Source organism: Apaloderma vittatum, unplaced genomic scaffold, assembly GCF_000703405.1.
Source record: "Apaloderma vittatum isolate BGI_N311 unplaced genomic scaffold, ASM70340v1 scaffold2348, whole genome shotgun sequence".
Taxonomy (NCBI): domain Eukaryota; kingdom Metazoa; phylum Chordata; class Aves; order Trogoniformes; family Trogonidae; genus Apaloderma; species Apaloderma vittatum.
The window spans coordinates 1-14611 of record NW_009730040.1 but is presented as its reverse complement, the minus strand read 5'-3'; the positions used below and the strand labels follow the sequence as shown (position 1 = coordinate 14611).

At 48.2% G+C, this 14611-nt stretch overlaps 1 protein-coding gene across 1 annotated transcript in view; it reads left to right on the top strand.

Annotated features, from left to right (window-relative positions):
- Positions 1–14608, top strand: part of ACBD6 (acyl-CoA binding domain containing 6) — a gene marked incomplete at both ends in the record, with an annotated part of 77244 nt that extends 62636 nt beyond the window's left edge. The window contains 2 exons of the mRNA XM_009874623.1: positions 10520–10550; positions 14504–14608. Of these exons, the coding sequence (XP_009872925.1) occupies positions 10520–10550; positions 14504–14608 (136 nt within the window). The remainder of the gene's footprint in view (positions 1–10519; positions 10551–14503) is intronic.
- Positions 14609–14611: the final 3 nt, after the last annotated feature.

Below are 14611 nucleotides of genomic sequence, written 5' to 3'. Positions count from 1 at the left end.
CTGCTGAATTTCATTAGGAACACTTCTATTATACGGCACAAGAAGGGAGCAAGTGCTGCCTCTAGGCTTTGAAAGAGCCCTTTAAAGTGAAGATCAATTTTGCATCTCACTAAATAAGTAATGACAGACCAAACTGCAAGTACTTAATTCAGCTTTATTTTAATAGCGCTGTGGCTCCGTTGAGAAATCCTGGTTACTGATACAGTTTGACGTCCTGAGGTGGTTTTCTCCAGACATTTTTCCTTTTTTTTTTTCTTTAGTATTGGCACTTTTTTAATAGCTCTTTGGAAACCTGACTGTGTGTGAATAAGCAGTACCAATAAACCCTTCTCTATTTATTTATCCTTTCTTCCATGAGGAAACAGTCCCAATGATCATAGACTGGGAGGGGAATTCTCGGAGTCTGACATGTAGTTGTACTTGCTGGTAGATGATCAAATGAAAGAGCAGCTTCATGCCTCATAAAATAAAAAATGGTAAATCAGCTACTAATACAATTCACGGAGGCTGCTAAAAGGCTGTCGGATGTCACAAAAAGAGCAACCCTTTGAGGTGATGAGATGGGAGCTTCCTAAGTCAACACGTGCAGCCGGCTTCTTCCTGGCAGTGATCCACTTTGGGGCAGGATCCAGCCTCTGATGCCTTCTCTCTCTGGCAGACGGCTGTGAGTGTGCGAACAGTCCTCTCTAATTCCAGATTAGCCACAAAGAGGAGTCGTCGTCCTTAAGAAACAGGCGTGCTTGGGAAGGAAAGGCTGTCTGGAGGCTGCAGGGCAGAGCACCACCCTGAGATGCTTTGAGGTGTCTGAGCAAGCTCCCTGGTATTGGGTTTTTTTCTAAAGAAGCAGAAAACGAAAGAAGTGCCATTCAAGCTGAGGGCCGTGGGCCACCCTGCTACCCCAGGCATCCCCAAACTTGGCTTAGTAAAATCCAGATCGCATTTAACGAGTTCAGAGGATGGCTCAGAGCGTGGAAAGTTTTGACTTTGCGCACCAAGCCAAGGAAGGTTTAGGAGACCAAAGGCAGAGCCTTTATCCTCACCGACATAAAAGAGAAGAACATCCCCAGGTTGTTAGCAACATCTCTGCTCCTCCTGCTGCTCATCGCCATGTGCAAACGTGGCTGCACTTTTATTGTGACCGTGCCTGCCGTCGCGATACTGCGACCTCCCTGCCGGTGCTCCAGCCGCTGCTGCAGGGTTCTTGGGCATTTCAGCTGTCCCTACCTTTGCCCAAATCAGCAGAAATCAACGTGTGGGTTCACACAGGACACCTCTTTACCCCACACAGGAGCAGTTTCTCTGCTTTCCTTTAGATTTCTTTATCTTTGATGGCCAGTCTGTTGTGGCTTTTCAAAGGACACTTTACACAAAGAGGCCTGAAACGCAGAGTGGTGGCTCTGGGTTCCTTCTTGCTGACAATTAAAAAGTGCAGCATCTCCTTAGCTATCCAGGGCTGTGCGTTCAAGCCTGCGCAGGAAAAGAGGTTATTTGCAATGCCCTGAATCCCTTTAAATAAATATAAGTCGCCGTTTGCCTTGAAGTCAGAAAGGGCTCAGGTGAACTGGAGTGGTGGCAGCAGCAACACTCTCAGCTCCTCGCCGTCTCCCGTCCAACCCGCTAAATTTAGCAGCCTAATCAAGCTTCCTTCTCTCCCTTTAATCAGGTGGAGCAAGTGGCGCGTTGGCTATCGCTGGTTGGCGCTGGATCCGATCCCGCTCGAAGCGTTTCCAGCCCCTCGGTAGTGACCGGGGGGAGCAGCGTGTCTGACAGGGCCACCGCCGCAGCGCTTCCACTTAATCTCTCCGCTCCCAACCACACGTGCTGCCCTGATATCCGACAGCCGGTCCCCATGCGGGCGCGGTGCCAGCAGTGACTTTACAGGCTTTGTGGCAGGGATTATTTAAAGGAGATTAACCCTTCTAAACCCCTTAGATTTTAATTATTTCTGTATGTATTTATAAAACCTGCAGTCTGCTAGTTCCAGGGCACAACTGCCCCAGTCCCCATCCTTAACCTGGATTCGCGAGCGCAGCCATGTTACAGGACAGGGGCTGGGCTGGACAGGGCTTGTTTAACTTGTTTATTTATTGCCATTCCAGAAAAATTCACATCTGGGATGAAAGTGCAACGTTATGGTTTCAAATTGTAAAAGGAGCTAATAATTCGAACTACTTTAAAGCGCTAGCACTGCATTAATTGAATTGTTTGATTCGATGCGGCATCTCTCGCTAATTGTTTTGGTGAAGGCGGCTCTGTCATTAATGCGAACGGTTGCCTCCCAGTGCCCGTGTTGTGAACACGGAGCACCCTGCTCCTCTCTGAAGAAGGGTTGATGGATTGGCAGCCAGTTGGTCTCTTAGCCAATTTTTTTATGCGTATATTAATGCTGTGCAATGATGAAGTCTGAAAAACTTGTCATTGCTAGCAGGCGCTGTTAAAAAGAAGAGGAAAAAAGGGTGTATACCTCCATCCTTTCGTGCTTTCTCCTCCATTTGTCGTGTTGGTTTAGTGCTGAGCTAATTAGGTTTTTAGAGTTAAGGAGCGGTGGTGGGAGCATTTCCACTCCGCATGCGAGGTAGTAAAATCTACATGAAACTGAAAATATTTCTGTTTCACAAAGCAAGCTGGCTTGTCCCAGGTGATGCACACCTTGCAGAGGTGGGATAAACAGTTAAAAAGTTGGCAAACCATTGCCATTGAGACTTGGATCAGAGATACTCCAGAGCACACCTCTCAGTATGGGTTACAGTCCTGGCATGAGTGCTGCAGCTCTGTCTCTGTATATTCTAGGATTGCTGCTGAAAAAAATGACGATATTTAAATGTATCCTGCCTGTTTTGTAAATGCAGGCATAAAAGTTGCTGTTAGAAGGATACAAACCCCACCAACATTAGGGGCCTCAGTGATCTGAGTTAAAAATAGCTGATTTTGAATACGTTTCTTAAAATCAGATGATTTTTATTTATTCTCGTCTCTCGAGCAAGGAGATAAATGCCGACAGTGCCAAGGAGTCCATAAATAAATTTTCTTCTCGGGGAATCTCTTTAATATGCACACAGTCCTGCTTCTGTAGTAGGGAACATTTGACCAGTAGCAATTAATTTCTTATCACAGTCTTTCTATGAGGTAAGAAAACATTAGTGTCTCCATTAGGAGGTGGAGAACGGGAGCTCTCCGGGAGCAAATGATGCTTCCAGCTCCTCTCCCCGGCCCAGGGGCTTGCCAAGAGCTGCTGGAGAGGGAGGATGTTGCAGCGATGCCTCTCCTGCAACGTGGCTGGATGCTCCTCTCCAGGCAGATCCGTCCCCCTAATCGAATGATAGACTCAGAAAGCGTTCGATATCTGTATATTTCAGAATAAATATCGTTAAGGTAGTGAATTTTCACCCACTCACGGTGAAGCGCACAGTGTTTCCTTTAATGGAAGGTGGTAAAACGAGGAAGGAAGGAAAAAAAGTTAAGATTGCCGATATGAATCTTTTCTGTCTAGAAGGGATGAAACAAGGGCTTCTTACAAAACCAACCTTTTAGAAAATAACGTCTGATCCTTTGACATGTAAGTGATTAGGCGAAGTGTCCCAAAGGTTAATACATAGTTTCTCCTTAAAATAAGTAGGATCTCGAGCCGAAAGTGCCGGACTCGAGCATGCAGCCCCATGCCCCGGGGAGGGGGAGCAGGGAAGCAAAGGGTTAAATTTCGGGGCTGTAGAAGCAGATTGTGTTTTCCTTCTATGATGTGGGCTGACAAGACATCAGTATTCTATTCATCTGTTGGGAATTAGGCTGTTAATCCAATCAATGACTCTTGAGCGAGCTGCAGCCTGCCTCCCCACTGGGGAACAATCGGATCAGACGGGAGATTGTTTAAGAGCACAGTGCAGTCCTGGTGTCAGGTGGAATTTCCAAGCGTTCCCTAGTGAATTGGGGATGGGAAAGCTGTCTCAGCCCATTTATCCTGCCCTTTAAATAACCAGGTATCTGCCTCAGCCAAGCTAAAGTGATAAAGCAGTACAAGAGCTACCAACTTTTACGCAGAGAGATTTTAGCATCTCATCCTTAGGAATATTGTCCTGTTTGCAGCCTGGGATCGCATTTGCATAGTTTTGTTGGAGGCTGGCTCGGCTGCAGCACTGTAATGCTTGTTCCTGGCTTTTTCCAAACACATTTTTAATCCCTGGGCTGAGGAAGCCCGGAGCTTTCTGGCAGCTTTTACGTTGCACCAACACACTTGTTAGACAATTGGGAAGATGCCCAATGCTGGAAGTAACAGGCAGTAACAAATATTCTCTGGAGCAGCCTGTAAATACGTACGCACAAATGCACAGCTGTGCTCAGAGTGATGGCTGCGAATTGAGGTGAAAACGCTCAACAGGACAACAGCCCTGAGAGTTTGGGGATTGCCGCACGAGCTGCGTGGATTCAGAAATCAGTTTGTTCCGCAGTTAGACAGCCACGTCTGCAGCGGGATATTGAGAGGCTGTATCTGTGCCAGCAAGCACTACATGCTGATGATAGTAGATGTGATAAATCCCATTGAAATTGCACTTGGAAATTTAGGTACGCCACCAGTTAGAAACTAGGGCGATGAGGGATTAGCGTGACCCTGGCACGCTGAACTCCTCGGGCCGGTGGCGTTTGGGTGCATTAGCAGATGCAGTCTTTGGGAGGGAGCAAGCGGCACTCATCGTATTCTCTCCAAGCTTTCTTAGGTCTGGTTTTAACCAGCAGCTTTGCAAGTGAAGGGCTTCTCCAAATTAGTGCACCTAAATGAACCAAGAGGATGAGTTCGGGCAGCGAATAGGAATAAGGAGGTTCCCCAGACAGAAAGATCCCCAGCTTGGCTTTAAAGGGCTTCAACATCCCTCTTCCCTTGATCATAGTTTTGAATCAGACAAAAGCTAATGCAATTTCCTTTGCCTTTCAGTAGCAGATTGTGCTGTAAGGGTTCATGCCATTAGAAATGTAATAATTGCTTCTCTATGCAGATCTAATTTATCTGTGAGGCACTTAGAAGATAGGCCAAGTGATAGCCTGGCGCGCTAGGCTCTGGAGAGCAGCCCAAGAGGACATGATAAAGATCTGTCTAGCACCTTCCATCCTTACAGCACAGCGCAGGGAAAGGTCTGAATGGGAGGAAGGGGCCAGAGGAGAGAGCTTTTGGGAGAGGAGGGACCCTGCCAAGCCTACCCACATGCAAGGGAGGTGGAAGAATTAATAGAGGAACCAAACTTACAGGATACCTGAGCCCTGCACCTGTCAGCCTGGGCTATTTGCAGTCCTGATGGTGACCAGTGCATGGATTTGGGGCTTGCTTCTGTATCCTTCGTCCCACGGTGTTTGTCCTTGAGGCGTGCCTGAGCTGCCTTCAGGCTGGTACCAAGGATGCACGTGGTGATGCCTCACATCAGCCTATGCTTAACGCTGACAGCCGTAACCTCACAAACACCAGCTAACTGACTCTCCTTGTATGGGCCACCCAGTCTAAAAGAGCAGGTGAAGGTGAGCGCTCACAAGCATATTTTATTTTAGCAAAATCAGAAAGCTGAAAAATGGGAAAAGACGTAAAAGATCTGCTTTATTCTCTTAGGGTCGGAGCTGTTTGGGACTCTAGATGTTCCGACACAAAGCTCTTGGATGGTCTTGTTTCTCCAACTGCACTGTTGCTGGCATTGCTTTAAGGCTCAGGAAGCGCCTGAAAGCAAAAGTCTATGTGCGTGTGGATTCACACTGGTGTAAGGTATGGATTTTAAAAGAGCAGGTTCGATTTTCAAACTAAACAGTTGCTTTTCTGTGCCAGCATTTGCACACCCAGCGATCCACTTGTGTGTCTGCTTCAATTTAGCAAATGCTCGTTTTCCATCTCTTAACGTACGTGTCCGAACCCTGGCTGCTGTGTGCAAAAGGAGCGTGTAAATGAAAATGAAGGCTGTGCTGGGGCCATGTACTAGATGGTCTGGTGGACTCAGGACTGGTTATGTTGGCCCACATTGTCTGGTTTTATGTATTGGTGGGTATTAGCATGTAAATTCTTTTAAGCTGTAGTCTCACCCTCAGTCATCTCAGAGATAAAATTTTGGAGAGAGAAAAAACGAGATGATGAGGTTAAAGTGAATTGTTGGGAAGTTGAAGTCTAAAGTGGAAATAAATGAGAAATAAAACCCTTTTTAAAAGTGGAGAGAAGTATTTTCTTGCTATTTTTCATCTCCCTGGCTTGAGTGAGTGTGTGTCGTGAGGCTGCAGAGATTTATATTCACAGCTCCTAAGCTCTGGTGCTTGTTCAGAAGCTGTATTATTCCAGCCCTTTTTATTCACTCACCTTCTAAAGATGTAGTGTAAATATTTATCTTCCCTCCTGCCCATCCACACTGCTCAGGACCCAGCGCTGTTAAACACTGTTATCACCTCATCAGTCTTATCTCCTGTGATCCCTGCCAACATTTGGAGTCTGTCAATGGGAACGAGCAGGTGCCTCAAATGAGCAGAAAGAGGAGGTGATGCGGAGGAAATAATACTTTGAAATAGAGCCTGCATGGGCTGTCCCTCCGAAGGGAGAGGTTAGAGCGAATGTTTTCTGCTGCGCTTTCCAGGCTGGTGACGTCTGCGCTTGGAGATGTGACTGAAGGCGCAGAGGTGAGGTCTCAGCGTGGACCATTGCTCAGGGAGTTACGGCGGTGCCACACAGACCCTCACGGCTGGTGGGGGGGCTGTCCAGCCCCGGCTTCGTCACAAATATGGGGTTTAGGTGAACCAAAGCTGGCCTAAATAAGTAGCGTGAGTTTGGTTTTCTTCTTTCTGTACTCGTGCTAAGTAAAACCCGTGGGATGGAGGGAGGGAGGGTGTCTCCCTCAGGGCTGTCCTCCCATTCGCAGAGGTTTCGGCATGTGGCTTGGAGAGCAAATGAGGCAGGTCTGGAAGATCAAGGTTTACATAACACGGTCTTAAAAGCTGTCCTGCGAAACCAACAGAGTCAAGCACTGGCACATCAAGGTCTGCTCGCCACCACAGGGCAGCGGGAATTGCCCTTTATAACACCTGCAGCATCTCAGCGGGGCTCAGCCAAGCCGTTTCTGTGTCTCTGCCCCTCAGTGCAGAAACCTCGTGTTAGGTTAAGTGAGGTACAGAAGTTTTCAAGGAATGAACATGGGATGGCAACACCAATATAATCCTATCACTTATAAGACAAAATTGACGTGCCGTAGCCATAGTACCACTTAACGGATAAGGCAGTTGGTCCATCTGCGCTTGGTCCATCTTCTCTCATTTCTCTTGCTTAAATTTCTCGGGAGCAGAACAAAATCCTGTTATCCAATAAGTTACCCACTGGTAGTTGGATTTTCATTGAGTGACATCTGTCGCAGACCACGGACGTAGGAGGTGCCGGTGTTTCTGTAGCGTCTTTGTTTTGATGGTTTTAGTAGACATGGACGTTTGGGTTTCTTTTTTGAGTCTTTGGAAATGCTCTCACCTCTCTTGAAGGCAGTGCAGCTCAGCCCTTATCCTGCTGTGGCCAGATGTGCCACAGGCACAAGGGACAGCACACAGCAGTAGGACATGAGAGCGAAGCTTGGAATTGATCTGCTGTTGGTCAGTAACTCATGTGCAGGACCAAGCACTCCTACATTTAAGCGTGTAATAGTCTTCCTTTCTGGTCGTCTTCTGTCAGCTCATATGGGTTCTGCCATTTCCATAAGCTCCTTGTTTTTATAGATGCGGTTTGGCTAAAAAGGCTCTGGAACAGGACCTGCCAGTGCCTTGCAAGCCAAAATCAAAGCTGTACAGAAGCGCTGTGTGTTACTGATCCGTGTCTGGCCTTTTCCCTCTCTTCTTTGGAAGTTCAGTGAATCAGAGCTCTGGTGTCATCCTTTTTAACCTCTCACATTGACATCAGTTCGGCTGATGTGTGACGTTGAAAAGGCATTTCTCTGGCGTAGAGCAGAGTTTGGTGTTGGCCTCGGAGCTGCCCATGTCTTGCATTCCCTGACACCAGCTTCCCTGCTCAACACCTCCCCTTTCTGCTCCTCTCACGCTCCTATCAGGGGAAAAAAAAAGTCTTTAATTTCTATTAACATGCTTTAGCACAGAAATGATAATGCAGTGTGATTACCTAACTTGCCATAGGTACTGTTTGGAAATCACTGGTTACAGTATTCAGCTTTTTACATTACAAATTTATCAAATTATTAGCTTCAGTACTTATTGATAGACTCAGTCTCGTACTTGCAGTTCTGTATGTTTTACACTTCCATAATGTGAAAGCTAAACTGGAGACAAGTGAACAACTGTGACAGACACCCCCCTCCAACTCAGTGCTTTGTATAAAAGCAACCAAAAAAATCCTGATGGGTTTCAATGGGGACGAAATAGCTGCCCAGCCAGGTGAGCAAAACGGTCCGTCTCATCACCGCCGGCGTCTCTGCTTTCCTCTTGGCTTTAGAGGATTCTGTCCTGGCTGCGACATGGCAATCCGCTGCCAGTGATCCTAGGCCGGGCTGGTGACATTTGCCGGTGCCGGCAGCAGCAGGCTGGCCCTGTCACCTCAAAGTTTGGGGTCGCTTGTCCCGACAGAGGCACGTCCTGGGAGAAGGACACACCGTGCCGTGCCTCAAATGCTCCAGAAACCGTTACTTTCTGTCACGCATTGGGAAGCATCCCTTGCATCAACACCAGCCGCAATTCACCTTAAGACCACTTCAAAACAAACATTTCCAGGGCCTGGTAGGCGACGTTCATCTCCTGTAATTTCTGCAACGGAAGCTGTAATCCTCACTTTTCACGGCCCGTCTTCGATTAGTTTCCGGGTGTGACCGTTTTGCGCTGAAGGCTCAGAGTTGCCGTACCTAGAGCCAGGCACATCAGGCTCCAATCAGCCACAGTCCTCCAAAAAAGCCAAATCAAAGAGGGATTTGAGATGAGCAGCCTCCCAAGGGCATTTCAAGGCCCTTAGTGAGTGACCACACTAGAGCTTTTTTCCATTTACCTGGATTAAAATTTGTCACAGAGAAAAATACAGGCAAATAGCGTAGCGTCTGAGAAGTATAACGAATAGCATTTGGCGAGCCATCAGGCTCAAAGGGGGAAAAAAAAAATCTACAGTGTAAATAAAGTGTTTGCATAACATAGGATTAATAGTTCTTTTTAAAAACCACACAGGGATTAAAGGGACGCATTTCATATGCTGGGACTTGCGCTCTGTTCTTAGCCCAATATATGCCAGAAAGTACATCTAAGGGAAATAAAAAGCCTTGTTAGCCCAAAGCTTACTAAGTGCTTTCTGCAGGACTTTGAAGGAGGCTGTAGTATACCTGGAGTATGTCTTTTATAAGGTAATTTTTTAGCAAAGCGTTCCCCTGGAAGGGGATTTCTGCTGCACATCTCCAGTCCCATTCACCTGCGGATTTCGAAGGCCATGAATGGAAGGAAAAATCTCACATACCCCGCCCCAACCTTTTGCGTGGAAAAGGCATGAAACTGATGTTTAGGCAGCAAATGCCAGTTACATCTGGCTTTTCTCTTTTGTCCCTGTTGCTCCTGCATTTGTTCTGTTAGTGCAACATCCCAGAGCCAAGCACCTCTCACCTTGAAACAAAACTCCTTCCTAGTTCCACAGCTAAAAGGGGTTAAAATCAAACAGAGTAACAGGCTGGGAAACCAAAAGTCTCCAAACAGCTATGGGTGGGATTTCTACCTGTTGTCCTGTTCCTCCAGAATCCGTGGCAGGCTGCAGAATTTGCACCTTAATCCCGAAGACGCTGGTAATTAAAAACTTAAGTCTCCATAAACAGATGCAAATAAATTAAGGAGGCGAAGAACTGAATTAGAGGCTAATCCTGGTGGGTAGTGAAAGCAAAGTAGGGGCTGGTAATTCTTTCCTTCTGGTATTTCACCTGTTCTCACGGCAGGATGAGGCTGCGGCACGGTGCCTGGGCGCTCATTCCCAAATGCTGAGCCCTTTCCTCACGCTCGTGCGGCAGGGCTGCCAGCAGCCCCACAGAACTTACCTGGGCTTTGGGTCCACCTTTGGCCAGACCTGAATTCTCTAAGAGCAGAGGCCAGAGATTTATTCAGGTGGAAGGAAAGAGGAAGTTTTTTGACCCCTTGTGCTCAAGAGTAGGGTGTACTGAGCTGTGCCAGCATCCCGGTGCTTTCCCCTTCTCTCGAAGGCCGAGCTTGCCCAGAAGCATCTTGCACTGAAGTATCAGGATTGGTGAGGGTCCCAAAGCAAGGCCGTAGGACTGAAATCCGTCATTTTTATGGGCTGAAGTGATAACGCTGTGAACTGAATTATACTCGTGTCATGACGTGATCCACGCACTCTTACGGGTGGATAGATATCGATTATCCATCAATATGGATTGATGGCAGATGATGATTCAAAGCCTAACTGCCAGGTAGCTGGGTGTCCTGGGCTGTTGGTCTAGTTAAAATATCGCTGTGTTTCGCCGTATTTAAAACAGGGATTTACCTGTATCCCCGGAACCTTACCTCTACCTCTAAAATCAAGTGTCTTTCTCTTTTCCAGGACGGGGAAGGCCAGACTGCACTCCATTATGGTAAGTTGCCTTTCAGCTTGGTTGTTCCCGCTTAACAGGATGAATTTGCAGCTGGTGGAAATGGTCTACGCACAGAAAGCAAATTTCAGCAGAAATATGGGCAGGGAAGCTGGATTTGATTAACCAGCGGCTATCTATCTCCACCGGCAAATCCCAACATGGTAGGAGTGGGAGAAGCAGCGAGGAGCACTGCTGTCACCCCTTCATCCTCCTCTGCAAATGTCACCTTAAAGCTTTTCTTTTTCCCCCCATTAGTGACGCACTTTCTGCCGAGTTTTCCCTGGGTGTCTCTTGGATGCGGTTGTGCTACCTCCAGGCGCAGGAGTGGCTCTGGTTAGGGGGTGTTAAGGTTGAGAGGAGGGTCTGTACCAGCTTTAATGCTGGTGAGGGGAAGAGGACAAGCAAGGTGGCCTTCACCTCCATGTGGCCGGGTGACAAACCTATTTGATCGCAGCTGAGATAGCAGCAGCTTCTCTGCTAGCAAAACAGGCAGAACGAAGTTACAGTTTCTGCCCCTCTTACAATTACGTGCTAATTAGAGGTGAGATTTTGCAGCAATGCTTTTAATTGAAAGATCGTTCTGTCTCCAACTGAGAAAAGTTAGAGGCTAAAGTGACACGTGTGGTGCCGATGTGCAGGGAATAGGAAAAAAGGTATTGATTGAATCTGTGTCATTTTTTTCCCCAAAATTAAGACATACCGGTTCTTATTTTATACTCTCTCTCTCGATGCCTGCCACTGTGTAATTAAGAGCACACTTGTCATTCTGAAGTGTTTGTGTCTTTTTCTCCCCTATGGTCTCTCCACAAGGACATTAGCAGGATGGCAAAATCGCTTTGCCGACCTTCAGTCCAAGGCACAGCGTTTGGATCTGGATCTAAACTCCCAGATTCCAGGGCCCCTGAACCGAGACTTTAATTACAATAATGTATGATTTCTGTAGGATATTTTATTTTTCAAATCCTTATCGTTCTGACTCAAGTAGCGAACATGTTGCTTAGTGCTGCAGCATCCGCAGAATGACAGCACTTAATGCCTCTTTCTCTGCACAGCTCATTCCATGTTTTGGGCTTTCTGTCTCTTGGGGAGATGTTCTCCCCGCTCAAGCACTGACATCTGCCTACCAAGGGGTGCACAGTGGATTCTAGTGGGTTTTGCAAAAGCATAACGTTGCGTGTGAGTTGTCCAAGAGCACCTGCTTCAAGCGAGTTCAGTATGTGAAAATAACATCACCTCGGTGTAAATTACACGCAGGTGGATGCCTCTGGCTGGTGAGTGAAGCAAGTTGTCTTAACACAAGTGAACAAACGTAAGTGATTTTAATTAACATGATTTTGGAAATGGTTTCTCTGATCCGCCTCGATGACTCAGATCTTTTAATAATGACAGTTCACCAGTTGTGTTGTTTTGTTTTCACCCCCCGAGTGTTTTAACTGCTCACATTTCTTAGTGTGATTCCCCTGCCCTCCCTGTATTTCAGCTCTGGGGAAGCCTCTCTGAGTCCCAGGCACAGAGGTCCAACGTGCCCGTGTGTGCCCCGCTCTCCCTGGCTGACCATCACTGCACTCAGGCTGTCCTCATCCCCTCGCTTAGCTGATTCTGCCGTAAATCACCCCAATCTTGAAAACAGCTTGTTAAATGAACAAATAGGTTTGAGTCAAGTGGCTGCTGGCCTGAAACTGGAACCCAGCGAAAATCTCCGGATACTCTCTCAGCAAGTGTAACCGAGCCATTAATTGCAGCGGAGAGGCAGAGAGAGGCCGTTCAGGGAAGGGTTAAATCCCGTGAGTGAGGCCAGCAAGGCAGCCACCGCTTTTAGGGTGTCTCCATCCCTTTTTTATGAGCCAGTATGGCCTGACAGCTGTCCTTGTGGTGACAGCTCTCCTGATTACAGCCAGTGTCGAACTGCATCCTGCTGCGGGTTATAAATCCTGCCTCCTTCCGATCAGCGCCGACCCTGGGTTTAATCGGAGGTTAAGTGGGGGCCAGCCGGCAGCGGGTCCTGCCGGTGAGCCGGTGCCTTCGGACTCGCTCTCCTCCAGGCTGGAGGTGGCAGTCGGTGCCAGGTTGAGCACAGCGTCCTCATTAAAAAGGCTGTTCGTCTGCAGCTCCTCTCCATCCATCCATCCATCCATCCATCCATCCATCCATCCATCCGTCCATCCGTCCACCTACCCGCCAGGAATACTAAAATCATAGCCACTGCCTCTCCCAGAGGAAATCAAGGCTTCTCCGAGTGCTGGCGGCCACGTGGCCATGGAGTGGGCAGGATCTGTATCCTCATGAGGAGCTCCGGCTTCCCTGCAAAGCACCATCTGTTTGGCTCTTTCTGTGCTGTGGGAGGAGACGCTGGAGGGAAAATAAATAATAAAAAAAAAGAAGGAAGAAAGAAAAAAAAAAGAAAATAAATTCATCATCTGAACCCTGAGGATTAATGGACTTGGAAGGCGAACTGCGCTGAATGGAAATTCATCTTCACCCGTGCCAGTGTCAGGGCTGCCGCTCTGGCCCTTGACAAATCGAGGGTCCCAGGGTGTGATAAATCCAGCAGCCGTGCTCGTCCTCAGGGATGTCCCCGGCCTGCTCGGGGACACGGGCTGCGCCTGCCAGCAGCACTGGACAAGGAAGCTGCCTTTCCCGTGCGGGCATCAGCTCCCCATCTCCTGGAGCTGCCACCGCAGCTCGCCTGGCGCCCCTGGAAAGCTGCTTTCTGCGAGGGTGCCGGGCCATCACCCTGCAACGTGCTTCCCGGCCCTTCACCTACACCCCCACGGGCTTCCTCACCAACGCCTGCCCCCTTTTTCCGCTCTGTTTTTAGCTTTTTCAGTATATAAATCACACGACGAATTTATTTTAATTAAATGTTGCTGCTTGTCGCTTTAGGTCAGTAGAAGACTGCAGAGTAATTCAAAAGGCACGCTGATTACTACATTTAACAGCAAAAAAAGAGTTAGTCGGTTTATGTTGTGAAAGCACTCAAAATATAATTAAAACCAACATGAGAGGAAGCTGCCAGGTTCACTGTCTTGTAAGGCAGATGGGGCTGAGGCAGTTATCGGCTTCACTAGGGTCTGCGTTAGACAGGCTTAAGGGAAAATGCAAGGACTGGGATTTGTGCTGGTATCAGCCAAGCCCAGCTCTTCAGTATTAAGGAGCTCCCCTGTTTTTCCTTGTTTTTAACACCCTTAGGTGGGGTTGGAGAGGAGCTGAAAGCTGCCAGCCTCTTACATCCCTGGGACAGGGGTCAAATTTGATTCTATCTTGGCAGAATAAATCAGGACTGAAAAAACAGTTGCTAGCAGAGGTGTGAGTTAGGAATAGCGGTGATGTGCTGGTACCGGCTGTCCGTGAGCACGGGCACGGTCCCCTGGAGCTGGTGCTCAGCGAAGGGCTGGCTGGCAGCTCAAAACCATCCAAGTTTTCCTCAAGGAGAAATGACGGATGAGAGCCGGGAGTGAGGCAGGACTGACGATGTCCTGCCTGGGAGGTTCAGGAGGCAGGTGAGGGGCAGGGGTTTATAAAGGTGTTATAAATACATTATAAATTCTGAGTACAAAAGCAGGCAGGGAAGGCTCTTCGGGGCTGTCTGCGGTGCCACAGCAGCGATTTGGGGCCTGTCAGCAGTCCTGGACCCGAAGGAGCGTTGGCACCAGGACTGCAGGCTCAGGGGTGGTGGTTGCACCAGTAACACCCCTTGAGGACTTCTGGCTTTCACTCTTTTTTTTTTTTTTTTGCTTTCCTTTGCGCTATTAAATCCAGAAGGCGAGTTGTACATTGAGTACCGAATACTGCTCTGAGAAATGATCTGCTCTGCCTGGCCAGGTGCTGAGATGGCATTTTCAGCTCTGGCACACACATGGGATCTTACCAGCTCCAGCTCTGCTCCAGAAACGCCCCTCGGCGCCACCTCGGGTCAGGATCCCCAGACTAACCCTTTCCTTTCTTCCCTCCAGCTGCCGCCTGCGAGTTTTTGGATATTGTGGAGCTTTTGCTGAAGTCGGGAGCCGACCCCACGCTCCGGGACCAGGAGGGCTGCTTGCCAGAGGAGGTGACAGACTGTA